Source organism: Podarcis tiliguerta, assembly GCF_965153285.1.
Source record: "Podarcis tiliguerta genome assembly, chromosome: 2".
NCBI lineage: Eukaryota > Metazoa > Chordata > Lepidosauria > Squamata > Lacertidae > Podarcis > Podarcis tiliguerta.
The window spans coordinates 46,362,785-46,388,499 of record NC_139535.1 but is presented as its reverse complement, the minus strand read 5'-3'; the positions used below and the strand labels follow the sequence as shown (position 1 = coordinate 46,388,499).

The window sequence follows — 25,715 nt, the reverse complement described above, 5'->3', positions numbered from 1 at the left end:
CAATCTTATCTGCAACAAGTGGTTTTTAATGGACATATTAAAGCTAAAAAAAGTCTTGTTCAACATCTAACATGCCCCTTCCCCACCCTCATATCCCTGCTTCTCCATCGCAACCAACTACTGCATGCACCTGTGGGCAAAGTAAGGCACAAGTAGTTGGGCCTCATTGGCACTGTGCTTTGCCGGGTGCTCAGCCTCCCTGTAGGCAAAATGTTTAAATTAAGTTTTCTTTTAAAGGGTGGAGTGAGAAGAACACAAGATCTGGGGCCGAACCCAATGGCCCTGGGCCACCCTCCACTAAAGTTCCCATGGAAAGCATTGGCATATGACCGGAGTGAAGGGTCTGTCTGTCAACATTGCAGCACGTGTTGAGTAGCACTGGTTGGAATTCGTCCCCCTGTATTATGCACTAACTGCAATCTTTGGCCCATCTTCAAGGGCAGCTCCATGTAGAACACATTGTGTAGTTATTGATAATTCTCTGACATGCAAGGAGTCGCATAAACAGAGGGTTACCAGAGCGTGAACACTGTATTTCCCCATTGGCTTGTACAAAATGTACAAGCCACATCAACCTCTAGGCTTGGGCTGATGGGTTATCAATATGGTGATGATCACAACCAGGAAACAACTCAGCTCAGCCAGAGCCAGCAAGCCCTATGCACTGACCTATTAGCCTAAAACTGTAATAACGGTCCAGATCTCAGAGCCAAGTTGCACCTCTAATTGCAGGATGTGCTTTTACCAGCAGCATGAAGGCATCATAAATCAGAAACACAATGATTAAAATAAGGACGCTAAAGTCTTTTAAAGTTGCGTATGACGGTTTTCGTGCAGTGAGCACATTCTTGATGAATTGAATTCCCATCCCTTAAAATGAAAAGCCAATAATAACAATTCTTTTCAGTTTTAATGATAAACAGAAATCATTTGCTTGACCTTTCTTCTCACTTGGCAATCTAACACGCAGCAATCGCTAGCAGTGATAAATTACTCTAGACTCTTGCTGTTCTTCTTTTCAGCTGATAAGAAGTTGAAGGTAATGTGTTTGGGATCTCCATGCTGTCGTTGCAAATCTCTACTTTAAATTTAGGCCTTTTTGTAATCAAAACCCACAGGAAGAGAAAGAGCACAAAAATGAAGAGGAAGAGGAATGTGTCGCCAAACAAGAAATCGGAACAGAATCTTCGGGGTGTGGAACAAGAAGGAAGCTCACTCCTTCTTAGTTCAGATATTGCTTTTTTGTGAAGTGAAGGTGGAGTGAAGCATCTAATGTCGCTAATCAACGTGTCCCCTGTTTGGTCTTCTAACCAGTTCTTCAAGTACATAATTCCACAGTCGCAATGCCACGGATTGCTAGATAAATTGATGATACGCAGTGCCTGAAGATTATCAAACGCTCCTGCAGGTATTGTTTCCAGATTGTTGTTCTGGAGGTACAGTTCTTGGGCTGAACTGGGTAGAAGTGGAAGAGTTGCCAGCTCTCTGAAGCCACAGTCCACTTTCAGTGGGTTGTGATCAGGTGGAGAGCATGTACAAGGGTGCGGACAGGAGTTTGCAGACGTGGCTTCAAGGAACAGAAGTATCAGTAATCCTATTCCTTGACTTGTGACCATTCTGAAAGTTGAAATCATGGCATCAGCGCAAAGAAATAAGTCACAGCACATTCATGAATGTTGTACTAATGTATAGTATTTCAAAGATTTTACTTTAACAGGAAATAATGCCTCTCCCCTCCCCGTTCTATACTTTTGCAGCTGAATCAGTTGTTCCCTTCTCCTATAAAGGGAGGCTCCAGTAGTGGCTGACATAGATTTCCTACACTTTCCTATCAAAACAGCATGAAACTTGCATATACATAGTCTTCTGTATTCAACACGAAGTGACATGGGTGCATGCCATTGTATACTCTCTTGCCACTCATTATAGTCTACACATAGGTTTTGCACACTTCAATTGCAGTTTCATCTCCCATGTAGGAAGTCTATAGCATGTGGGCATCCATGGGGAAGGGGAAGATTACTTTGGAGGGAATAATTTATTGTTTGTTTTACCAGGCCATCGCTGAAACATCAGATTGAGGATCAGTTTAACTTTTGATTTAATGTTTTCCTCTATGGAACGTTTTGGAATTATCTCTGGTGGGCATATCCAAGGAGACCACTGCCAGAGTGGGGGAGAGAGAAGGGGAAGGGGAAAAGCATTCCTTACTCTGAACTACATCTCCACTTCCTGTTCCTTATGGGCTATCTCTTTTATAACTAAATACTAACCTCTGAAGGGACAAGAAGAGTCCTTCTCCAAATGTGGGATTAGACTCGAGAATCTTGTCTGAAGAAAGCAGATTTCAGGGCGTTGGTGGAGCTTGCTATTCAGAGGTGGCGAACCTGAAGCTTTCTGTAGACAATTGATAATAATTTTATATATCACACATTTCATATGTAAGCACCACCATCTTACACATTTCGAAGAACAGTGAGTGCAGGAAATGAGTCAAGATGGCAGTTCAAACTAGCATCCCTCTTCTCCATGCACTAAATAGATGTGCCTGCTTACAGATTTGTTGATGGCTGCAAGCTTCACTGCAGTGTTTGGACCAGATAGATTAACATCTTAGAAGAGAGAGTTTTTAACTTTTGTCCAGTAAACTTCTTTTAATTCAAAAGACTGAGTTTCCTTGGGTATAAACAGAAAATCCCACACCATGTTTGCAGGACATGTGGGACTGACCTAAATACAACAAAGCCTCACATACAATAATGCCCTGTGGGCTAGTTTTTCAAATGATGGAAGGGTGTCCTATGGGGTTGGAGGAGGGACACATGGGAGGCATGAAGATTTAGCTAGGGAGAGGATCCTATGGCCAGTACAGCCTACCTTAGGATAAATTGCAGCTTTGTGCCCAATTGTATTTTCCTGCATAAGACAAAAGCAAAGCTGCCCTGTTCCGTTGTTTTTGTAATGACAATGTTGGAAAACTATCCTGTCTACATCACTTAGCACATGGCAGTGAGCTGCACACATAGACCCACATGCTTACTCATGGAACTGATGGGGAGTTCTGGGTACGGAGGCAGGCAACAAACAGAAATTTTGAGAAGCATTCTGCTAAGGCCAAGTGGTGGTCCTAGCATGGTTTTCCCTACCCAGGTTAATAGATGGTAAACAGAACAGGATGAAGAAACAGTCACAGATTGTTCCTGGTTCTAAGGAAGGAGGGTATCAGAGAGGAGCTCAGCACCCTGCTAACAAACTTTGAGCACCACCCACCCCACTTTTGAGAACATCCTTTAATTTCTTGTGTTCTTTCACTTTTTGATGCAGCAGAAGTTCCTGCTGTGTTCTCCAAAGAGAGCTAAAGGCTTATCTGTAGCAAATGAGCAGGAAAACCTTGTGATGCATGAAATGCATAGAACAAACCTTTCATAAGATCTAATTATGTACCATATCGTGAATGAAAACGTTAAAGCAAATTAAAGCCATTAATGTTAAATTACCCCCTGTGTTATGATTTATGCATGCTCCAAACATGTTGATTGTGGTTGGTTCGTTTTATAAAGGAGATCAGTTTGTTTATTTTCACTGGAAAAAACCTAGGTACTTTTATCCAAGTGAAACCAAAGTACTTTACACAGTAGCATTTAAACTGTCAGTTACCCAAATCAATGGGTTGCTAAAGGAACAGTACTTGATTTGAATAATAATTTCAGGTTATCCTTCTATATTACTCTGGGCCATTAATTTTGTTAGTTAACAACCAAATGCAAAGCCTTTTAAAATACTGAGATGCCTTACAGTATACAATGAAGAACACCGTCTTTAAAAAAACAGAAAAAAAGATCAAGAAAGGGAAAACCGCTTAAAATATTCAAACTTTTTCTTTGCTACTGTGGGAATGCAGGTCCCTTTAAAAAAAATAAACTAAACTTCTTGTGCTTTTCTCTCATTATTTCTGCTATGTGTGGATATACCATAGGGTTCATTTGGACACCATGTCATGGACAGCACAGAGAGCATGAGTGCGGCTACTGCAGAGAGAAAAGATGCATAGAGATAATGGCACTTACCTCAAGTCCAAAACACATGAGGAGATCAATCTGTTTACAGCTCTGCATTCTTTTATTTTTGGTTTTTTAGAGTATTTATGTTGATTTAGACAGCAGGATTCACTGCACACTCTTCAGTGCGTACGAGAAGGTAGAGTTGGTCAGCAGACTACTTGAGGGGCTTTTCGCAAATCCCTTGGAGAAGTCTTTTTCTGTATGTTCCATTTTATATCTATGCCATAGTAATTTCTTGCCTTTCTGCAGGTTGTGGCAGCAAGGACTGTAATCAACAGCATGCACTGTGCAGCTGGAGTTGATTGGCTGCGTGGGAAGTGGCCCAGTGCTCCTGAAAGAAGTGGCTGGGCAAGATAAGCTGGTGACGCTCCCTCCATCCTCTTTCGGAGCCTGTTAGCTCCTGCTCTGGAAGGATTCCCCCAGATAAAGGCACAGTGGTTCCCACCTGATAAGAAGAATTCTGCTTACTGGAAAGACTGCTGCTCCACAATGACTTCTGCTAAGACTTTCATAAGAAGACTTGTTTCCAAAGAAATACTGTCACATTCACCATTCTGCACCATATTCATTTCTGGCCTTTCAACAGCTTCCAAACACAGAAGTCTTCTCATTCGTTCCTGGGCTAGTCCATTTTAAGTTGACATGAGCTCTCTGAAGTATCATCACAGCCATGGAAGATGGCAGGATCCCCAAGAACGTGCTCTTTGGGGAGCTGCCTTCAGGCACCAGGGCTCTTGGCAGACCAACTCTGTATTACAAAGGTGTCTGCAAACGGGACATGAAGGCTGGCAAATTTAACCTGGCCATGGGTGGGAATCCATTGCAGATGACCACAGTGCCTGGAGACAGACAGACAGGTTTTGTACCCACAGCAGAGGAGGAGGAATGACTGCTGGGAGGAGCACAGAGAGAAGAAATCCCATGGTGCACCTGTAGCAGCAAAACCTTCATCTGCCCCCCACTCCAACAAAACACCTGTATTGGCTTCTATAGCCACAGCAGGTGCTGTAACCTTTCAATGGTTTGACTTCACCCCCAAAGGCGCACTCCTCCATTGTCTCACAAGACAGATGGATGTCAACCAATTATATATATTTTAGGAGCTGTGTGTTTATCCAAATGCAGCTAGGCTCCAAAGAATACGATTCTATACTCAATTATTTGGCAATAATTGCAGGACATTAGTAGGACTTACTTCTCAGTTGACATGTGTATGACTGTGCTGTCAGTTGTTTAAAGAGTCTTAAAGGTAAAGGGACCCCTGACCGTTAGGTCCAGTCGCGGATGACTCTGGGTTTCTGTGCTCATCTCGCTTTACTGGCTGAGGGAGCCAGCATACAGCTTCCGGGTCATGTAGCCAGCATGACTAAGCCACTTCTGGCAAACCAGAATTAAATTAAAGATTCTTAGAGAGCCCTAATTATTACAGAAATTGGCACAGATGTAGGTTCAGTATTTCATCCACGCTGCAAACAGATATCAAGGTTTCCAGACTTTTGGATCCTTGATTCTGATCCGGTGTCCCTGCCTCTGCCGTTTTTTTTACTTCCTGAATTGGATTTCAGCTGACAACTGCTAGAAAAAAATCTGATGATCACCCAACAATCAGCAGTGGTGACATTTTGACTTTTTCATTTTTAGATTTTTGGCTTTCTGTTCTGTCTGCCTTAAAAACATTATAGCACTTTAAAACACAATGGCACTTTAAAAAAAATGTATTTCAGTTCAAAATTTAAAATAATCATTTCACCAAAATGGTGTGTTCAGGCACATTGACCCTCCCTATATGATGCCTACTAGCATGGACAGAACCTTGCATGATGCACATACATTGACTTTCCACATTTTGGTGGCCATAGCCGTTTTCAATTCCACATGTAGCTTACCATGGAAGAGCAATGACTAGGTAGTATTAAAAGACCCAATCTGGAAGCACCCCTGCTGTTGATAAGAGATAGTTCCTACTTCAGAAATGGTGGACAGAATCCCTACTCATGGAGCAGCCACTCACTTCTTCACCCAATACCCTTTTCTTAAATTCAGGTATTATGCCATCCTCATAAGAGCTGTTGTGAAATAATATGGGTCACTGCCATAGCATCCTCTGAAACCAGAGGAGGGGAACCTGTGGCCCTCCAGATGTATTTAGGACTCCAACTCCAGCCAGCCCCAGCCAGCATGGCCAATGGTCGGGGTGATGGGAGTTGTAATCCAGCAACATCTGGGAGGTTCCCCATCCTTGCTTTGAAATATATTGGGCATTAAGTGAGAACTCAGCAATCCCCCCCCCTCTCTGTGTGTGTTTAAGTAATGAAACTGGAAAAAGAATAGCTGTGGAAACATGCCACAGAACTTGCTGAGCGTGAGCTACCAGCATGCTTTATTTAAACCAACAAACACCTTGCTCGTTTTTGAGGATTTATGCCCTCTTAGATAACAAAAGGCATCCTGGTGCATCCTAATAAAGCCAGCATGGTGTCTTGAAGCAGGGGGTGTGCAGACCGTTACAACTGTAAACTCATAACTAACATTATTACAAGCAAAGTCACTAATGGGCTTAGTGGTTAGCAACAGTATGCAATGGATGTACTCTTTAGTAAAGAGTACTAAAGTTTCAGTGACAAAGCCATGAAATTCAGTCATCCATTTCCTGAAGACAGACGTTCTTAAAAGACAAATACTTTTAGAACTGGTGTTCTCTATTCAGAATATATTCGTGGGGTATATGATACATTAATACACACCATAAATTCTATCCCAAATAATCATTTGATATCACAGCAGGCTTTTGGTTGGGCTCTAGAATAGTTTGCTATAGGACATTAATAAATGATGCAACATAAAAGAGATATAACAGCAAACTGAGCTCTCTAATCCAGATCCGTTTTAGGCTAGAGTGTGAGTTTAAGGTTCTAAATTTTTTGGCCTGGTACCTAATTTAGTTTGAGATTAACTTAAACTCTATTTTTTCATATGCATAGCTCTGTGTGCATAGCAGTGATATTATTAATTATCTTTGGGAATGTTTATACGGTTGAGTGCCACAGCAGCAGAAGCCATGGTGCATGAGAGCACATATCCATTACCCCATGCTATGGTATTCGCACATGTAGTAATAATTACTACATAATTATTTACACAGCTAACAGAATTTGGTTATCCTTGGTTTCACCCCAGTGGCTCACAGAAACATCAAGGGTAGAGTGTGGGTATTGCCATTTGGGAAAACGTAAAGTAACTACATACACTGAACAAGTTCTTACGTAATCAGCAAGAACAAACAGAATATAACTGGTGCTATTTCTTTAGCCTAAGGGACATTTAGTCATGGCTCTGTATGCGCTTGGAGCCTGAACAAACACAACCTTTTAAACAGATGACTTTGGTAATCTTACTGAAGAGCTATTAGTCACTGCAGCAGATCATTTTGATTTCTGTTTTTCCAGGTCATGAATCTGCAGCAGTGGGACTTCAAAAGGATGTAGCTTCCTGGCAGCTTGGGAAGTTAATTTTTTTGAGTATTGTAGAATGCACCTTGCTAAAATTAAGACAATAATTGCCACAAAAATAAGAGCAAAGTCTCTCCAAAAGAAATCAAGGCATTTGATTGGTTGAGGCTTCCTACATCCTTCCAGTTCATTCCCAGTCAGCTGACTCAAGGCTCTCGATTTTACAGAAGCCGGAGATGCACATTGAAGGTTGGCAAGAGAAGCGTTACTGAAGTCTTCCAGCCACTGCTTGAAATATAAAATAGAGCAGTCACAGTGCCAAGGGTTGTTGGAGAAATCAACTTCTTTCAGGTAAATTAAGTTGTCCAGTGCACCAAGAGGAACCGTCGTTAAACTGTTGTTTTGCAGATGAAGAATGTTGATGGTATGGCACGAGTGACATAATTCTGATGACAGGGGAGGCATTTCCTTCAGCCCCATAGAGCTGCAGTCTAATATCCAACCCCTTAGGTCTTCCTGCTGCTCACACAAACAGGGAGGGCAGGGCTTGGGTTGAGCTGTGCTTAATAACAGTAGCATGACCAGTATCCCAGCATTGGAGGAGATCTTTACTTTGTTCATGATCGCAGCTGTGGGACAAGAATATGAACAATGCAATTTGTTGCTCTGTCTTTTACAGCAAAAAAATAATAATGCAAAATTTTGCCCACTGGATTCTACCAATAGATATTCTAGAATTTCTTTTAAATATGCTGCACAAATTGCTCCTATACAATATATGGCATTCAGCATCCTCAAATGATATGGAAAAGTGGCAACAAGAGATGTAGAAGAGACTCCTGTTGCTTTTGTGTAATGTTCAGGGTTACCCCAAGTATTCCAGATCTTCATGGGCTACAGTTCCCATTATCCCTGACCATTGATTATGCTGTCTGGGGTTCATGGGAGTTGTAGTTCAGCAACATCTGGAGGGCACTACATTGACTCCCTCTCGTTTAACCCATTATTTTAGAAAATGGCGTTGCCCAGAGTACATGGCTAAATATGGGGGGGGGGGAGAATATTGGAATAGCAACTCATCTGGTCAGTGGTTTTGGTTCAGGAACTTGATTTTTCATTGAAATATCAAGGTAACAGAGGATAGAAGATGATCAGTGTCTGGTGTACCAGCCACTGATTCTTGCCTTTCCATATGTTCAGAAGTGCTAGGATAATTTCTTTGCACTGTTCAGATTCCTCATTTTATTCGGATCAGTTGCTGGGCAGTCAGAAGCTTCAGTGTTCTCATTTGTGGCCATTTGCCAAAAAAAAAAAAAAAACCTTTTAAAAAGATACTTCATGTTTAGAAGAAGCTGGTTTTATATAGGGTTGAAACTTCAGATCTTCCTACAATATGCATATAATGACTTATTGAACTAGTTTCCTGAACATGCCAAACTATGAAGAAAGACTCACTGCAGGGTATCTTTCTGTATCATATTATCATGTGATGAGGATTTTAGTTTTACCATGCATTAGATGGAGATGTAGGTTAAAGTGGTTGTTTGTATTTATCTACTTCTCTCCAAATTACCCTATTTTCCTTTCGCCTCATCTTTCTCTGTTCTGTCTCTGAGGGCCGACTCACACATGCGTGCTCACCATATGACTGCAGTAGCACCATAGTGATTTTCAAGTATGAATGGATGCATCACAGATCAAGTATAGATAGAAATTCCATAGCACCTGATTGATGGTACTTTAAATGCACAGCTTTCCAATGAAGTCAACACGCTGAGCTGAAGTGCTGAATTATCAAGTGTTCACAAGAATATGCAAAACAATCCTGGAGTTCTATGCCATTTCTCTTGTGCCCATCCTTCCTTTTTATTAACAAATAGCACTTTACATTACCTGAACACCCTGGTCCATCTTGTTGTGCTAAAAAAAAAAAAAGTGTTTGACTAGTTGTGCCAGAATGAAGATTGCCAACCCATTGAAAGCACTGTAGTCCAGATAGATGGTGTTTGCTAAATTTTTATTCTGATATGCATTGGAATTACATCTATGGTTCCTGATCCACTAACATATACGCATGCTTAAGCCTGCTTATATGCATGGATCTATCTCCTTAGCTGGATGGGGGCATTTGTATATAGTGGTTGTTTCTTATAGATGTCACACAAAATGCAATGAGTCTAATTTTGGCAGGGTAAATGTGGAATTGTGTGTGTGTGTTTGTGTGCGTGCATGTGTGTAAGAGACACACAGAGAGACAGTGCATGGTACTGTTGAAATAATGACATAATTACTTCACAACAAGCAGAACTTAGGGAATATAATTCAGCTTACATTATCACCTTGCCAGCTCAATAATGTAAATTGTCTCTAAGCATCTTTCAACAGAATAGTCACATATATAAATACATTTTTAAGCACAATGAGTTGGATCAGGGTAAAAGAGGAAGATCCAACAGAAACGTCAGTTTTTGACCATTATGTTTAGGACAGCTTTCCCCAGCCTGATAGAGTATTATTTCCAGCCTTTTAAAAGTCGTTGGGGGAGCGTACATACTGAAGGTGTAATGAAAGTTATCTACTCTGGTATAGAAGGGTCTTTTAAAGTTCATCTCTATCATTGTGAAAAATATAGGTCATGTTTCCTGAGCCACAAGTTTTATTATTACATATATTTAAGTTGAAGAAAAGAAGTTTACAGCACACACTTCTGAAATGAAATGCTTTAAATGTGCTGAAAGCCACATATTTAAGGAAATAACCGGCTTTTATCTCTAAAAGTGGGCAATTCACCAGATCGGCATCACCACATTTACTCCAGAGCTTAATTTTATATTGGTGAGAACAAGAGTTACAAGCTTAGTAAAGCCCAGTAAGGGTCAAACTTGGCAATATGTTAATCATGTCCTTAAGCACATGAATTTTCTTTCAAAAATAGCTAGCACAGGGACCCAGCCCAGATTAAGACCCGGGCACAGGCATTAGTGGGCTTTAACCCTTGGTCTCCCATTGTGGCCCCAGTCTGGTCAGAGGGCCATGCCACCTCATTGAGCTATGTAGCCATAACAGTGAACTAATCATACACTCCATCCCACTTATGGGCATAGCTGGGGGAGGCAGGGGGCAGCTGCCCCCCTAGATCAAGTAAAACAATAGAAATACTTAACTAAGTGACCAATCACGTCAGTTCTGCCCACCCTAACAAAAATCCTGGCTACACCCAAGATACCACTGCAGTGGTTTTCTCCTGGAATACTGATAGCTCACAAAAAAACAACAGTAATTTGTGTGTGTGAATCTATCCAAGGAGAGAACTTGAAATGAAATCTAGTGGAAAATGAAAAGAGAGCTTCCAACTGCCAAATAGAAGTAGCAACAAATGCTATGCAGCAGAGTATCCTGTGTGATTTAATAAGAAACTTAAGTAATGCCAAGTTTTCTCATAGAACTATAAACTGAAAGATGGTTGAATTGCACACCTTACCTTATTTCTTAAAAAAAGAAAGAAAATAAATGCTGGTGTCTTCCCACTGAAGCTTCTTCCAGTCTTGCAGCAATGGCCAAAGTAGAATAATTCCTGAACTCCAGGAAGGAAATGAGTTTATAAAGAACTCACCACATAAGCCAAGCCTTCTTCATTATCTGTTTGAAAGCGCTTGCCTTTACAAATGCACAATGCCAGCCTCCTAAGTGAGTTATTCTTTTGTTTTCTTCTATATTGGGTTCAGCAAGCAAGAAAAAAATAATTCCCAGTACTTGTGGAATATATTTTGTTTGCTCCCTAAAAGACAACAAAAGGTTTTAGTAAGATGAAATTCTTTGTTTCTCATCCTTGGCCCTATGTACTTTTTCATCAGCATCAAATTTTATTTATACTTCTTAAAGTAAATTACTCAATTTAGGCTATATAAGCTTTGGGAGCTAGTGGAATTGTAACCGAAGAGCTACAATGAGCCCCGAGGCCATCTAGTCTATATCCTGCACCGAGGAATAATTTACCATATCTTATTCCCCATACAGATTATTGTGCAGAGGTAAGCAAAGATGCACCCTGCCTTAGCCATCTTTCAATAAAACAGCAAATCTAATAATATGCTGAGCTGCCCCTTTTGCTTAGCCAGGAAGTGTAAGACCTATGAGTAACTGAGAGCGATTGACATAGTAATCCATTAATCAGAGCACCAGCACTTCCAAATGTTCATCTGATTCTGCAGAGTTGATAAGATCTGCTGCATTCACTGCTGCCAGTCAGAGTGGATGAAACTAGATTAGGTTGACCAACATAAGTTACTTTCAGGCAGCTTCATAGAATGCCTTGGTTTGTGTTGGAATGGGATGAGATTGTTACATTTCTTGCTGCTGAAGGTCATGGTATCATCCAAACTAGAAGAAGGTACTTGGCCAACTAGAAAGACAAGGACTTAAGTCCTTTCTCCAGTGTGGTGTAGTGGTTAAGAGCGGTAGTCTCGTAATCTGGGGGACCGGGTTTGCGTCTCCGCTCCTCCACATGCAGCTGCTGGGTGACCTTGGGCCAGTCACACTTCTCTGAAGTCTCTCAGCCCCACTCACCTCACAGAGTGTTTGTTGTGGGGGAGGAAGGGAAAGGAGAATGTTAGCCGCTTTGAGACTCCTTAAAGGGAGTGAAAGGCGGGATATCAAATCCAAACTCCTCTTCTTCTTCCTCATCCCCTTAGTTAACACAACTGTATTCTTAAAGTAGATAAACTAGATTTCTGAGCCAGGTGGAAGATACACCCTGCAAGAAATATGTAGCCCATGTGGCAGTCTCCCATAGAGTTGTCCCTTACGTATTGCCCAAAATGAGAAAACTAATTACAAAAAAAGGAAGAGATTTGCATAAAAATTGAATATGCTAACTAATGTGGAGAAAGGCAAATGTGCAAATAATTACTATAATTTACATTTTAGCATAGTGGGGAAAACTGACCAGCAAACTGTTCATGGCGAAACTTGGGTCAGACAGCCCTCCCAATAGAGGACTGTGCTTTGAAAGTCCCTCAAACAGAATATTGTCATCTGTAAAGGAGAATATTTCTTCACTCAGTTGAAGCCAGCTGCAATGAAGCTTTGTTTGGCTTAAAGACTCTTTTCCCTGTACTTAAAGGTCAGGAAAGAGAAGTGGGCCATTTAGTTGCCCATGAGACCAGATTTGGCTTAAAGTTGCCTGGTTTATGGGTTTATCATTAAAAATATTTACACTCAGCCTTCATGTGTACGGATACAGAGGGTGGGGGTGGGCACACCATAAGCTCAGGTGTTTGACCTTCTGTTATCTGTCTTTGAAGAAAAAGAGTGGGCACTACAGGTAGGTGTGTGTGTGTGTGTGTGTGTGTGTGTGTGTGTGTGTTTGTGTGTATTACACACAAACACACACACACACATTTCTTTAGGTATATACACTGGCTGGCATTTAAGCTCTGCAGTTCCCTTCTTTGCTTTCACAGGGGGTGGAGCAGGGAGCTCTTGAGAAAGCCTTGCCAGCTTCAGACCACCCTATGACATCTCTTCATTGCTCTCATCTATAGTCTCAAGAAAGCTTCACTGGCTTCAGATATCCCTGAAAGTGGGGGAACCAGAGAGACAAGTGAAAGGGATGGCTACCACCTGAAAGCATCCAGACACCTCGAGTGACTTCTACCTGGCAACTTCTTCTGCTGACTTCAGCCTGCCATCTTCCATATCCACCATTCGTACACATACACACTTCATTTCTCCTGACCGCAACTGAAACCTCCCATTTTTATAGGGGCCATTCATACACACAAGCATACACCAGCCTACATCCATGAAAAACACCAGCAAAAAATGTTCATACATTTTTCACTCTCCACCAGTTCATATTCATGCCCTGGCTTCAACTCACAAATATCCACCAGCTTCTGTTGACTAGCTTCCAAAGGTGAAATCCAAGCAGCTTATACCCATGAACACCAGCCAGCTCCAGCCACTGGCTTCTGAATATGATCTTTATCACTTTCCACCCACCAACACCTGCCAGCTTCCATTAAGTCCATCACTAGACATCAGCCATTTTCCAGCTGTGGGTATTGGCTGTCTTCAAGCTGCAGTCCTGCTCAGCAAGTGACCTTGCCTTATTATCACTCCATAGCATCTCACAACCAGATGATCACATCCGCCCATCTGCCAATTCTCCTCCTACAAGTGGAAGAAAACAAGGCAAAACTGAATGTCACAGCTGTTGCACACTGTGTTCTGTTGGAGAAAAGGAAAAGACCCACCTTTATGTCCACTCAGCTGCCATGTACGTTCATGATGTCACAGGTAGGCTGCAGCCAATGGCAACAGGTGGGGATACATAATCATAATATTGGGAATCACAACTGTGGGTGTACCACAGCAGTGATTTATTTGTGTGCTTGTTTAGCATTAAAAATAACAACGCCCCCCCACCTCTGCCTAGACTAGAGTCTATGCAATAATTTGCAGTCAGCTCCCACCAGGCTGAAATTTGCAAGCCGCTCACACAATCAGTTTGTTAACTTTTTAAAATAGGGGCTGTCACCCACCTGGAAATTCAAACCCTCCCTCTGCCACCTGGGGCCAGCCAGGCAAACTTGGAGACTTCGGGTCAGGCCTGGGGGGTCTGCCAACCCTAATTTTGCATGTCTTCAACCTGAGCACCCTGCCTCTTGATGATGATAAACTGTTGTTTTGTAAGAAAAATGAGGAGGCAAGACAAGCTCTTGACTTTTAAAATTCTGCCATACTCCACAACCTGTCTGAGATTTTGTTTAATTATTATTTACTTTCTAAAACTGGCCTGAAGGGACCCCAACTCTTACTACCCAGCACCTAAGATTAGTTGGTAATCTTCCCTTAAAATATGATTTATGGCACACATTTGTTTCCTAACATTTAAGAGCATCCTGAAACAGAGCTACAAGCAGAAGAATAAAAAAAGGCATCGAATATCTTTAGAATAATAATCACGAGAGAAAATGAGGCAACAAACAACAGCAACCCATTAAAATGAGTAGGCTGCCTCACTGTCAACTACAAAGCAACAAACTGTTTCTGAAGAGACTGTTAAATGGAGTGGTTGAGCAGGGAAGATCCATTCAATGTAGCTTAAAAGTCCTGCTACTGCGCTCGCTTCAGCAGCACATATACTAAAATTGGAACAATGCAGAGAAGATGAGCATAGCCCCTGCGCAAGGATGACACGCAAATTTGTGAAGCGTTCTATATTTATAAAACCTGCTACTGGTTCTTAGCAGCTTCTGTTCGCATCATCAGAACTTGGTGAGCAGAACAGATATGGTACAGGTGTTACAGGTCACTTCAGCAGCTTCCATCCTTGTCTCTTGGTCCTATGTATAAGGTGAAGCAACACTCCAGGCCTCCTCAAAGTTAAAGTCTGCTATATATAGAAACAAACCTCTTGCTAAGCACCACACAACCCTTTTCATTTATACATCCACAGTGCCAACTTTTTAAAATCACATCTAGCTCATCTACCAGGCTTGGGGAGGACTTTAAGATGCTGGATTCTCCAGTTGTGTACACACTAACTTGCATGTAGCAGAAAAATGTATTTTTCTTTTTTCTCAACCTGGAATCATTCATTCTTATCCTCAACATGCTGCTGTCAATCTAGACTAAATTCTGCTGTCCACAAGCGTGGGTGTTGCTACTTGATATACATTTGAAAGCCTTTGATTAGGTTATTTATTTATTTTATTAGGTTATTTATTATATACATTTGAAAGCCATTTGATTAGGTTATTTATTAGGTTATTTATTTGATTAGGTTATTGATTAGGTTATTCATGCCTTTTCCTCCCTGGCACAGGCTCCAGGTGAATGAAGAAGGAAGTGGTGGTTGTGATCTTGGTATGCACCCACTCACAACATTATTGGGCAGGTGTGAATATATCCCTCTCCCTTCCCCATTCCCAGGACTGCCTACACCTGTTTTCAGGTGGACATGCAGATGGTAATGCAGAAGGAATGAGCTTCTATTTTAAGAATGAAACAAGTTGCTCAGGAAGTGCTTTTCAGGAACAAAGATGAAGTAGAGCTAGATTGTGCATAGATTATATAGACAAAATAAGTACTCAGTCTCCACCGATTCAAGAAGAAAGTGTCCTGTGTGCGTAGACTAAGTGTATGTAATGGCAAATAAAGCCTGGAGATTGTGACCTTTCTGTAGGACACCTGGGGTTTTCCCCTCAGGCCATGGGAGAGCTAGGATGTAGCAGACATTAGCAAATTTTCTACCCTCTTGTGTCCACAAAGCTTCCTTCCAAGAGAGTGTTTTCTTTTGGGGATTTATTATTCCATCAGCAGTGTGATCACAGCTTGTATTTACTTGCAGGGAGATTCATGCATACAAATGGCAGTGTGTTTGAGCTCTTGCTGTTCTTCAGGAGTTGGGGTTCAGGACACCTGGATTAAATGCCTAGATGAAGTCCGTAACTGGTCTGCTCAGGTCAACCTGTGTAAAGTATACTTACAGAGAACAAACTACTGACCTCTCATTAAGGAAAGAATGCACTGTGGTCTCTTTCATTGTGGTGAGTGATTTATGCTGTTAAGGCAAATACAGTGGTACCTCGGGTTAAGTACTTAATTTGTTCCGGAGGTGCGTTCTTAACCTGAAGCATCACTTTAGCTAATGGGGCCTCCTGCTGCTGCCGCGCCACTGGAGTACGATTTCTGTTTTCATCCTGAAGCAAAGTTATTAACGTGAGGTATTATTTCTAGGTTAGCAGAGTCTGTAACCTGAAGCGTATGTAACCTGAAGCGTATGTAACCTGAGGTACCACTGTACCTTTTCATTCCTGGACTTTTACAATTCTCAGTCTTCTTACCTGCTTCTTCACTTCAGTTGCCTGGTGATTTTATTATTCTAATTAAACACCAAACAGCTAGGACTATTGCCTCAGATAATACACCTCTGTTGAAACACACCCTTCTGTAATTGGATTACTATAGAATAACATACTGGGGACGTAGATAATAAACACACAGGAGATGCATTATTTGGAACTCCCCTGGATGCTTCTTTTAACTAATTAGCAGCCACATCATGGGGCCTGCTTGGGGAAGTGAGGCCAGGGGAGAAGTGTTTAACACTTTTTCTTAGCTTAACCCTTGAAATAGATGGATGCATTTCGTAAACTATTTTAGCTGTCAAACCATTGTGTGTGGGGGGGGGGGCGTTTTAAAGCCTAGTTAAGCTTAAGATGAAAGACTAACACTAAATTCACTGTGGCTCCATCAGCAGTTTTAATTTAAATGTTCTGTGTGTAGATAGCGTCATAAAGGTCAATGTTGGTATGTTGGGTTTGAAATGCTGTCACTCAATATACATCTTAAGTTTCTGTTTTATTTGAAAATGCAGATTCCCTCCCTAATGCTGTTATTTGATCAGCTTATAAATTAAACCTGAACCCTTGCATTAAAGGAATTTCAGTGAGATTTAAGAAAGAAAAAAAACCCTAGGGTGTTCAACTTTCTCCCAGCAGGGGTCGCTGAAGTAGTTTTGTTCATAGTGGCACGTATGTGGAAAGAATGTATGCAATGAAATGGCTTAGGTCTGCTTCAGTTTTGTAACATGAGAAGCAAATTTTTCATAGGAAGAAGGGTGTCAGTTGTTTGTCATGTGTAAGCGTGACAGCGTGTCATGTGTAGGGATGCTGTAGTGTTTCAGTGCTCCTATATTCTGTGAAGTAGATGTGTGCAGAATTTTCATTTGCAACAGTCTATAGAGGGTTTGCACACTTTAGCCTACCTTTAAGTTTTCTCTGTGTAGGAAATGCCTTATTTTTTATATTAAAACAAACAAATAAAAACTAGAGGGAGAGAAAAAAAAATCATGCTGAGTTTAGCTTCATGTTGTTCTTCATGAGCAAACTCCAGCTCACATAGATCTTATTTGTCATCCAGTTATAACGTCATTGATCTGTTAAAAGGTTATTAGCAATAATGCGGTGAAGGAGTATGGAAAATTTGAAGGTTAAAAGATGTAAAATTAAAGGTTTAATATATGAAGATATTAAGATAAAGATTAAGATGCATTAAGATATTAAGATAAGGATTAAGATAAGATAGAGGGAAGGGATTTGCTGATTAAATATTTGAACTGGAATACAGTGAAGGGAGGTGTGGGGAAGTCTGGGAAATAAGTAAATGCAAGGAATATTATGAAAATGGAATTGTTTTTATTTGTTTTTCTTCTTGTTTTTGTATTCTTGTATTTTTCCTTTCTTTTTTTTCCTATGTAAAAATCTTAATAAAAATATTATAAAAAAAGAAGAAGAAACATTTAGATATATGTGTACATTGTAAGATATACGTGTACATTGTTAGTACAGATACAGTAGACCTTTCCAGGAATTAGACCTACTGTAACCATATATATATAAGTGGTCACAACATTGTGCTTGCATAAGACTTTTCTTTCAAAAGACCACAACTATTGTTGCTTAGTGGCATTTCAACAGTTGGACACATTACACTGTTGTGGGACTTTCCACTTCCTTTATATCCTGTTGAGGGTAGAAGAAGAATTGCCTCTAAAGCAGGAGTGGCTAACCTAGGGACCTCCAGAGGCTACTGGACTACAATTCCCATCAGCACCAGGTAGCATGTCCAAAGGTCGAAGATGAAAGCAGTAGCAGTGCAAAAAGGCCTGCAGGTAAGATAGTGTGAATTCTCTCTTCCTTTGAGCTTATTGTTCTCTGGAAGACATAGTGCTTCCACTCAAATTTTGGACTGCTCCTCTCAGCCAGTGTCAGATGCTGTTTTGCCTTTTCTGCTTGTTTGTGGTCTGAGACTCAGTGCAAACTTTCCCCTTTCGAGCTGTTCCATGTTTCAGAGTTTGCCCTTGGAGAACGGTCAAGCAGCTGGTCTCTTGGTCTGACCCCCCAAGCATGCCTTTTTTTTTTTTTAAGGCTAATAGCACTAATCTTCCTTCATCCTTGTGCCCCTTTTAGAATTAATCAGATTCAGCTTTCACAGCTCTTGGATAGCAGTCGATAATCTTGAGAGAAGAAGTCAATAATTTTAATGCTCCCGCCACGTGCTCCAGTAGCTGAGAGTGTTGTCAGTCAGGGCCCTGCTGAGAAGCATTGACGGATTGTGTTGAAAAGAAACTGCCAATTCCATTTTGCTTCTTGCCGACAACAGGTCCTGATAACGATCCTCCCCGGTTTAGTGCTGGGGTTTACATAACCAGTGCCGGCTGTCCACTGGCTTACAGAGCAGGCTATGGGAGCTGCCTTATACCAAGTCGCACCAATAATCAATTTAGCTCTGTTTTGTCTGCACCAACTAGCAGTGGATGTCCAGAGCTTCAGGCAGGGGACATTTCCAGCCCTAGTTGAAGATGCCAGGGGTTGAACTTAAGACCTTCTGCATTCAATGCAGATGCTGTACTACTGAGCTGTGGTCTTTCCCTTGCATTAGACATGATACACACATGTTCTGAGTGATGTACAAGCATTTTGGAGCTATGGGGTGTGGATTACAGTGCTGATCAGAGCTGGCCCACCCATTGCAGGGGCTGAAGAGCACCACCTCAAGTGTCAGAAGTGTGAGAGGAATTTCCCTTAATAACAGTTTTGTCTAATACACACATTTTTGCTAAGCAATGTTCCTTAATATAATGCATTTTTTGTATGCCATTTTAATCAGTATATGCCTGTTTCTGCACACTTCACCCATGCATGTGCATTTTTGTACTCAATACTTGGCTGGAGAACTGCATTGCAAATTTCAGAGAAGTGCAAATTTCAAATGATGTTGTGTTTCGTTTCATGTGCTGTTTCAGAAAGGCTACCGTAATTGGGAAAGTTCACCTTGAGATGCAAAATGGATCTATTTTCTCCTCCATCCTTAGCAGGATGGTGTCCCTGTCTGTATTCCTTTACCTTCTTCCAGATAAGCAAATGACTACTATTAACTCCTGCAAGGAAAGGGGGAAATGACCATCTTGAGAACTGTGAGAGGAGGTCCTGGGAGGAGGACTGTGTCTCTGCATCCTCCAGAATCCTTGTCATTTATATGCCCACTCTACACCCACCCACACCCCATAATGATAGGCGTTTTAATAATCAAACATCAAGACAGATCTTTTCCCCAGGAATCAGATAATTAAATTAAAGCTTGTTCAAATTGAAATGTTAATCCAGAGAATGGTTATGATTGGGAGGTGGGGGTGGGAAGTAGAGAATCCCCTTTTAATCAAATGGCATTATTAAGAAAGTAAGCATCATGCTCCACGCACCAACACTTAGCTAGTCTAAGATTAGTTGGCTTGATTGAAAATGTAAGCCTGTCCTCAAGCCAGTCAGTATATCTGAGAGTGGAGAAGAGCAAGGGGTGCCAAAGATGTGTAATTGACTTTTCCCACCCACTGCATAATAACGCTGACAGGATCATAAAAGATGCAATAAGATTAAAGAGCACTTGGAACAGTTTGTTTTTGTTTTTCATTAAAAGAACTTGGCACAAAACAGAGGCTTTGCCCCCAGCACTGCGCAAGTGCTGACATTTTCTGCCTGATGAGCAATAAGTGCAAGGGCTGTGTGTTGCGCTTTACCATCACGCTGACAGTTTGTTTTCCTCAGCAGCAATTAGGAATGAATTTGTGGCTGATGCAAAAGAGGGAGAGGGAGAAAAGCCAAGCAGAGTGACCTCCACATCAGACCTCTGCTGCGCGGCTGTGATTAAGTAATTTTAAAAAAACCATCTCCACTTGCCTTCTCATACACCCACCCTTTTCTCTTAGAAGAAGCTAATTTGACTATATATATATATATATATATATATATATATATATATATATAAACATTTTGATTTTTATTTAAAGAGACTCTTCAAAATTCCTCCTGAATAAGTATTACAAGCAGCTATTCTGATAGTGTACAGAAACACTGATGCTTTCAGAGTTTGAATCAGACATATGTATATATTGTGTACATTCTCAGTGACTATCAGAACTATTACCAATGATTTTTTTCCTAAAAAATTGTTTAGGGGTACTCATTTTCCTACTCATATTGAAATACTGGCCCTCAATGAGGCCAAACTTAGATTCACAAAATGTTTAGGGGTATGTGTCCTCCTGCGTGTCCCCCCAGAAAGAAAAGCACTGACTATCACCATCACAAAAGTTTTGCAGTTGTAGGGTTTATGGGATAGGTCATTTTCCATTCAGGTCCAACATATTTTTAAAGCTTGTAAAGTGGCTGGTTTAGTTAACAATTCCCTTTCATTTTTAATAAATATCATTATTTTGCTGTAAAAATAATAATATTGAAGAAAAACTGCTATTAAAATCTCCACACTCAGAAACAAAAACTGGCATCAGAGCAATAAAGAAACTATTCATTACTGCTCTTCCACCCACTCATCAGGAAGAAACAAAATGAGATGAACCTGCAAACAGGAAGTATTTAATTAAAGGCAAAGGAGTCCTGAAGAATCTATGAATGTAGTCCTATGCATGTTTACCCAGAAGTAGGCCTCATAGAGTTCAGTGAGACTTATTCTCAGGAAAATGTGCATAGAAGTTCAATGTAAATAGTGCTTTACTTATGTAAGCTAGGCTGGTGTCGCAACTGCATTTTCTTATAAAAACATTGCAAGCAATCAGTTCTGAAAAGACACAGAGAGACAAACCTTGAATGCAATGGGCTGATAAGGACATAGTCTGGATGCTCCGTTAAAGTGAATAGACAAGGATGGCAATTCCAGAGAATTAGTAAGGAAACATCCCATGCCAGTGAGAATATAAAATGCATTGGCTCTGGAAATGTGAACTTGAAATCTGGGTGGGAGACAGTGTCCTTCAGAGATCTTAAGCTGTGGCTATTTTGCTGCACATGCCAGCATTGTGTTATAATGATAGAGTAGGGTTTTCCCTCTGGTGGCTATTCTAAGTCATTGAGAATGCTGCTGGTGCCTGCTTTTGCTTTCCTTGTGCCTGCCTTTGTCCTTCCTCATGTCCAAATGAAATGATGCTGGTTGGAACTCAGTGAAAGTGGCTTTCTTATTTAGAGGTTATTTATGATAGTAGCCATGTCAGTGCTGATGACTTCAGATTGCTGGAGGCTGCTCTGCAATGTCGTTTGTCATGTCATTGTCTCTCTCTTGTCTGTCAGACACAGAACCCCCAATAGTAACTAGCATTCTAATTGGAAAAAATAGGAGCTTGGAACTGAAGGAGAGCACTCTGTCTCCTTCAGTCAACACCACGGCCCTTGGATGAATCTGAAATCAATCAGCATTAGTCTTGCATCTGGCCTGGCTGGATGCCTGCTGCAATTCTAGCCATGGCAGCAATGCCCATTGCTAGAGCTGCACGGACATCTGTGCTGAGTTTATAAAAGGTATAATATGTTCTTTTCAGATATTTTCTGTCCTCTGCAAATGCATTGAGGCACACAGTGGGACTGCCTGAAATAAAATGAAACCAATGTTTAAATCATTGGGGGGGGGGGGGACACGTCATTGGGCCCAGAGGCCAAATGCAATCCTGCAATTCTCCTACCTTGCAGATTTGAGCATCCAAAGCTACTTACAGAGACATTTCTACCAACGTTAACCTATGTGCTCAGTTAGTACATAGTAATAAACAGCTTGTCATAGAGGTGATGGGAAGCATGACATGACACGATCTATGTGCCATCACAGCTATGCAGATTGGAAAGAATGGGAGAGAGATACACATAGTCTGGTGCACATCAGTCTTTAGGGAGGGAAATTCTATCCTCCCCTAACCATCGTCTTGTTCAGGCATCTGTTACCAACGCCACACTTAAAGGGCATTTGGGATAAATCAAGATTATTACTGCACTAGAGAATATCAGCACTTTCTTTAATACTGTGATTTAAGCATTATAGGTCAGATTCAGCTAAGTTGTTTCTCAAGCAGAAGTCAGTGTAATGAGACTTCCTCCTCTGCTCCCCCTACACACACCCCGGCATGCCCTTCCCAAATCTTGGGAGGGTCAATAGCTCACCCAGAACCATGCATGAGGGGAGGAGAAGGGAAATTGTTCCATCTGGCAAGCAGAGCGGTGCTGACGGAACGACCTCCTTAGCGCACCATTATGCGTCTCCCATATAGAGGTCAGTAAAGCTCTTCCCAATGATGCCAGCCCACAAGGTGGCCTTTATTAGGATTAAAAGATCTTACCTACTCAAATCTCCCCAACTATATGCAGCATCTGCTCATTTCTGCTAACCCTTGTCAATGAATCTTAAATACCACACCTGCTGTTACCATGGGGAAGGGCCTTATGTCAGAGTCAGCATGGTGGCGGTCATGTTTAAACTGGCCATGAGCCAACTGAACTATTCCAATCATAGCAAGATGAAGAGGAAGTGTTGGATCCCTTGCAACTGGTTGGTCCTATGTGTTATTGTACCTAGCCCAAGCGGATTTTATTGGTAGCCTTCATATCATAAGATGGCCCAGGACCAGCTTAAGTATATTCTATTAGAAGCCCCACCCAAAAGGCAGGTCTCAAAAGTTAATTCTCACATGCCTGTGACATTGCAGAAGCTGGGTTAGATGAATCAATCCCTTCCTATCCTTGGCCAGGCTTCTTGCTCCTGGTAAGTTCTTCCCCCAGATTCGTACTGCAAGGTGAGAAGTTGGGCAAATAAGTAAAAATTTGCAGTGATTGACCAAACTGGTCTCCTGAATTGTGTCTCTTTGCAGACTAGACTGACTTCAGATACATTCTGTTCTTATATTTCTAATAAATTGCTTGTTTTTAAAACTAGTACATGGAGACGTCAACCGGCAATGAGTTCTGAAAAAGCTTTTATTATCTGACTGATGTTCTGAAGTAACAGTGTGGGGTCAGAAAGGGAATTAATAATATAATCAACTTGGCAGGTAAACTAAATAGCAAAATGGAACCTCCTCTGCACATTGTGAGTTTAGCAAACACATGTGATGGTCAACATAGAGGAGCACAAACATTGCACTGTGTGTTCTGCAGAACAGACTTGACAGTGGGGCAGCACAGCATATTTTAAGCTGCATTGACACAAGCAGCTCAAATTGACTCTTGAGAACTCAGACATGTATTTTTCTCTCTAGTCTAGTTACATCTGTGACGTAAAAATTTTTCAGCCTAGAGATGGTCTCCACTTAAACACTGTTCAAGTTTGCCAGCGTACAAAGAAAAATGGTTTTTTTTTTTCAAATTGCAGGACAGATCAATAGAATTTAAGAATAAATATGTATATACAGTGGTTTAGAGAATATGGATATAGATACAGATAATTTTCATGGTCCTTTAAAGTTCCAATCCTGTGTACACTCACTTGTGAGTAAGCTCCAGAACTTACTGGCAGTTCTTCGTAGATATATTCATTTATTTTATTTCTTTCAACTATTTATATACCATAGTTACCAACATTTATAAGTGGTGGAGATAAGTGTCCTCTATAACTATACATTTTTTGGGGGGGCGGGTAACCATGTTAATTTGTTGCAGCAAAACAACAGTTTAGCAGGAGCTTTAAATATATTGTGACATAAGCTTTTCTTTATCAGATATCTGGAATGTTGTTCTTAAATGTGTGTAAAAATGATTACAGGGTAGCATCGCTCATGATGAGCTAATAAACACATGTAATAGACAAAAAACATTATTTTCATTCAGGTCACAGGTAGTGATGGAACTGAACTTCTTCATAAGTGTAAATTCAGCAATTTCATACTACGGTTTGTCTCTGAAGTACCTTTGTTCAATGTATATTCTACACTTAACTTTGTTCTCTCAGTCACAAAAGCTAGTAGATGGACATAAACAGAGATGTAGGGACACAGTATTGGGGGGATAAGATGAAATGAGAAATACAAACTGAAATGAGAGACACACACAGAAAGAGACTGAGACAGAGGACAAGAGTGGTGAGTCATGAGGCCCACAACAGTGATAAGCTAGATTATTTTGGCAAGTCAAAACAGTGGTCATATCCGAACCATACATTTAAAGCACTATTCTACTACAATAACAGTTGGGGCTTCCCCCAAAGGATCATGGGAACTGTAGTTTGTTAAGGGAGTTGGGAGTTTTTAGGAGACCCCTATTTCCCTACAGTTCCCCACAGTTTGCTTTGGTTCTGGTCACCTTTACTGTTAAAGTTCCTCAAAAATATTTGCTGTATGAAGCAGTTGAAGCAGGCAGGACAAATATCTGAGTGCCAAGTTGCCATTTTGGTAGGGGGGTTTGCCCCGCCATCCTACCATGTGCTGCGTTGCTATTCAACAGCTGACAGCTCTGTTTTATTAGGCAGACCCAGCCCACACTGTGAACATATGAGAACTTAATTATTGCTGCTTATTCTAGCAAAGTGCTTTGAGAGTCCTCTTCATTAGTAGGGGCACTGGAGACACTTTATTGACCATATCTGTTCCATTACATCTCCCTCTTTTATTTATTTACTTGCGCTGTACGAAGTTGTTTAAAGGTCAGCCATTGGAATCATCCACTGTCACAGGCAGCCTATTCATTGATTTCCCAGAATCCTTAGTGTGCCGCATACCCGCTGAGTAATTCTCATTACCATAGTGATGTGCTTAGTGGTCATTACCAGCTAGCACTCATTCCACAGAACAGATGCATTCCGTGGGGTGATTTTTAAAATATTTTTCTCTCTAATGCAGCCAGGCACCTTCTGCTTTATTGATTATCTATGGTCTGATACAAGTTGTGAACATAAGAACGAACAGCCTGATGCATCAGATCAGTGGCCTATCTAGTTGAGCAGCACAGGTGTTATCATTGTTCGTATTTCTGCTAGAAACAATTACATTAAATTTATAATACCAGCTGAAAAAGAAGTGGCAAATAAATAGGGAAATGTAGAAGCAGACCTTGAGTATGGAATACAACATTTGCACATTTAGTTCACTTTAGAGAAGATAGAGAAAGGGTTACTAGTATAAGGGGTTTTTCTTCATAAGAAGAGCCTTCTGGATCATGACAATGGCCCATCTAGTCCAGCATCCTGTTCTCATAGTGGCCAACCAGATGCTTGTGGAAAACTCATAAGCAGGACCCAAGAGCCCTCTAGCCTCCTGTAGTTTCTAGCAACTGGTATTCAGAAGCGTTACTGCTTCTCTCAGTACGTTTCCGAGCACAATTCAAAGTGTTGGTGCTGACCTTTAAAGCCCTAAATGGCCTCAGCCCAG

The 25,715-nt window shown here is 41.1% G+C and overlaps 2 protein-coding genes and 1 long non-coding RNA gene across 6 annotated transcripts in view; 1 reads left to right on the top strand and 2 right to left on the bottom strand.

The window, feature by feature from the left end:
- LOC310668600 overlaps positions 1 to 13,201 on the top strand; it is a 33,187-nt gene extending 19,986 nt beyond the window's left edge. For both annotated transcript variants that reach the window (XR_014506711.1, XR_014506712.1), the window contains 3 exons: positions 4,311 to 5,063; positions 7,738 to 7,861; positions 13,054 to 13,201. This is a non-coding gene — a long non-coding RNA (uncharacterized lncRNA). The remainder of the gene's footprint in view (positions 1 to 4,310; positions 5,064 to 7,737; positions 7,862 to 13,053) is intronic.
- On the bottom strand, positions 892 to 4,306 carry LOC310668473 (platelet glycoprotein IX-like). Its single transcript, XM_083421810.1, has 3 exons — positions 4,068 to 4,306; positions 2,274 to 2,397; positions 892 to 1,617 (listed from the first exon to the last, which is right to left on the bottom strand). Exon 3 carries the CDS (start codon positions 1,614 to 1,616, stop codon positions 996 to 998), a length of 621 nt encoding a protein of 206 aa, XP_083277936.1. The 5' UTR covers position 1,617; positions 2,274 to 2,397; positions 4,068 to 4,306; the 3' UTR covers positions 892 to 995.
- LOC310668446 (platelet glycoprotein IX-like) lies at positions 5,759 to 11,156 on the bottom strand. 3 transcript variants are annotated; one of them, XM_083421755.1, is made up of 2 exons: positions 11,124 to 11,156; positions 5,759 to 8,139 (listed from the first exon to the last, which is right to left on the bottom strand). In XM_083421755.1, the coding sequence occupies exon 2, from the start codon at positions 8,129 to 8,131 to the stop codon at positions 7,484 to 7,486; it is 648 nt and encodes a 215-aa protein (XP_083277881.1). In that variant the 5' UTR covers positions 8,132 to 8,139; positions 11,124 to 11,156; the 3' UTR covers positions 5,759 to 7,483. The 3 variants fall into 3 exon arrangements, with proteins under 3 accessions (XP_083277881.1, XP_083277880.1, XP_083277882.1); XM_083421754.1 differs by lacking the exon at positions 11,124 to 11,156 and adding an exon at positions 10,992 to 11,113; XM_083421756.1 differs by lacking the exon at positions 11,124 to 11,156 and adding an exon at positions 9,404 to 9,410.
- Positions 13,202 to 25,715: the final 12,514 nt, after the last annotated feature.

Coding starts and splice junctions, on each gene's coding strand:
- LOC310668473 (XM_083421810.1), bottom strand. CDS start 1,616: ATGGTCACAAGTCAAGGAATAGGATTACTGATACTTCTGTTCCTTGAA.
- LOC310668446 (XM_083421755.1), bottom strand. CDS start 8,131: ATGAACAAAGTAAAGATCTCCTCCAATGCTGGGATACTGGTCATGCTA.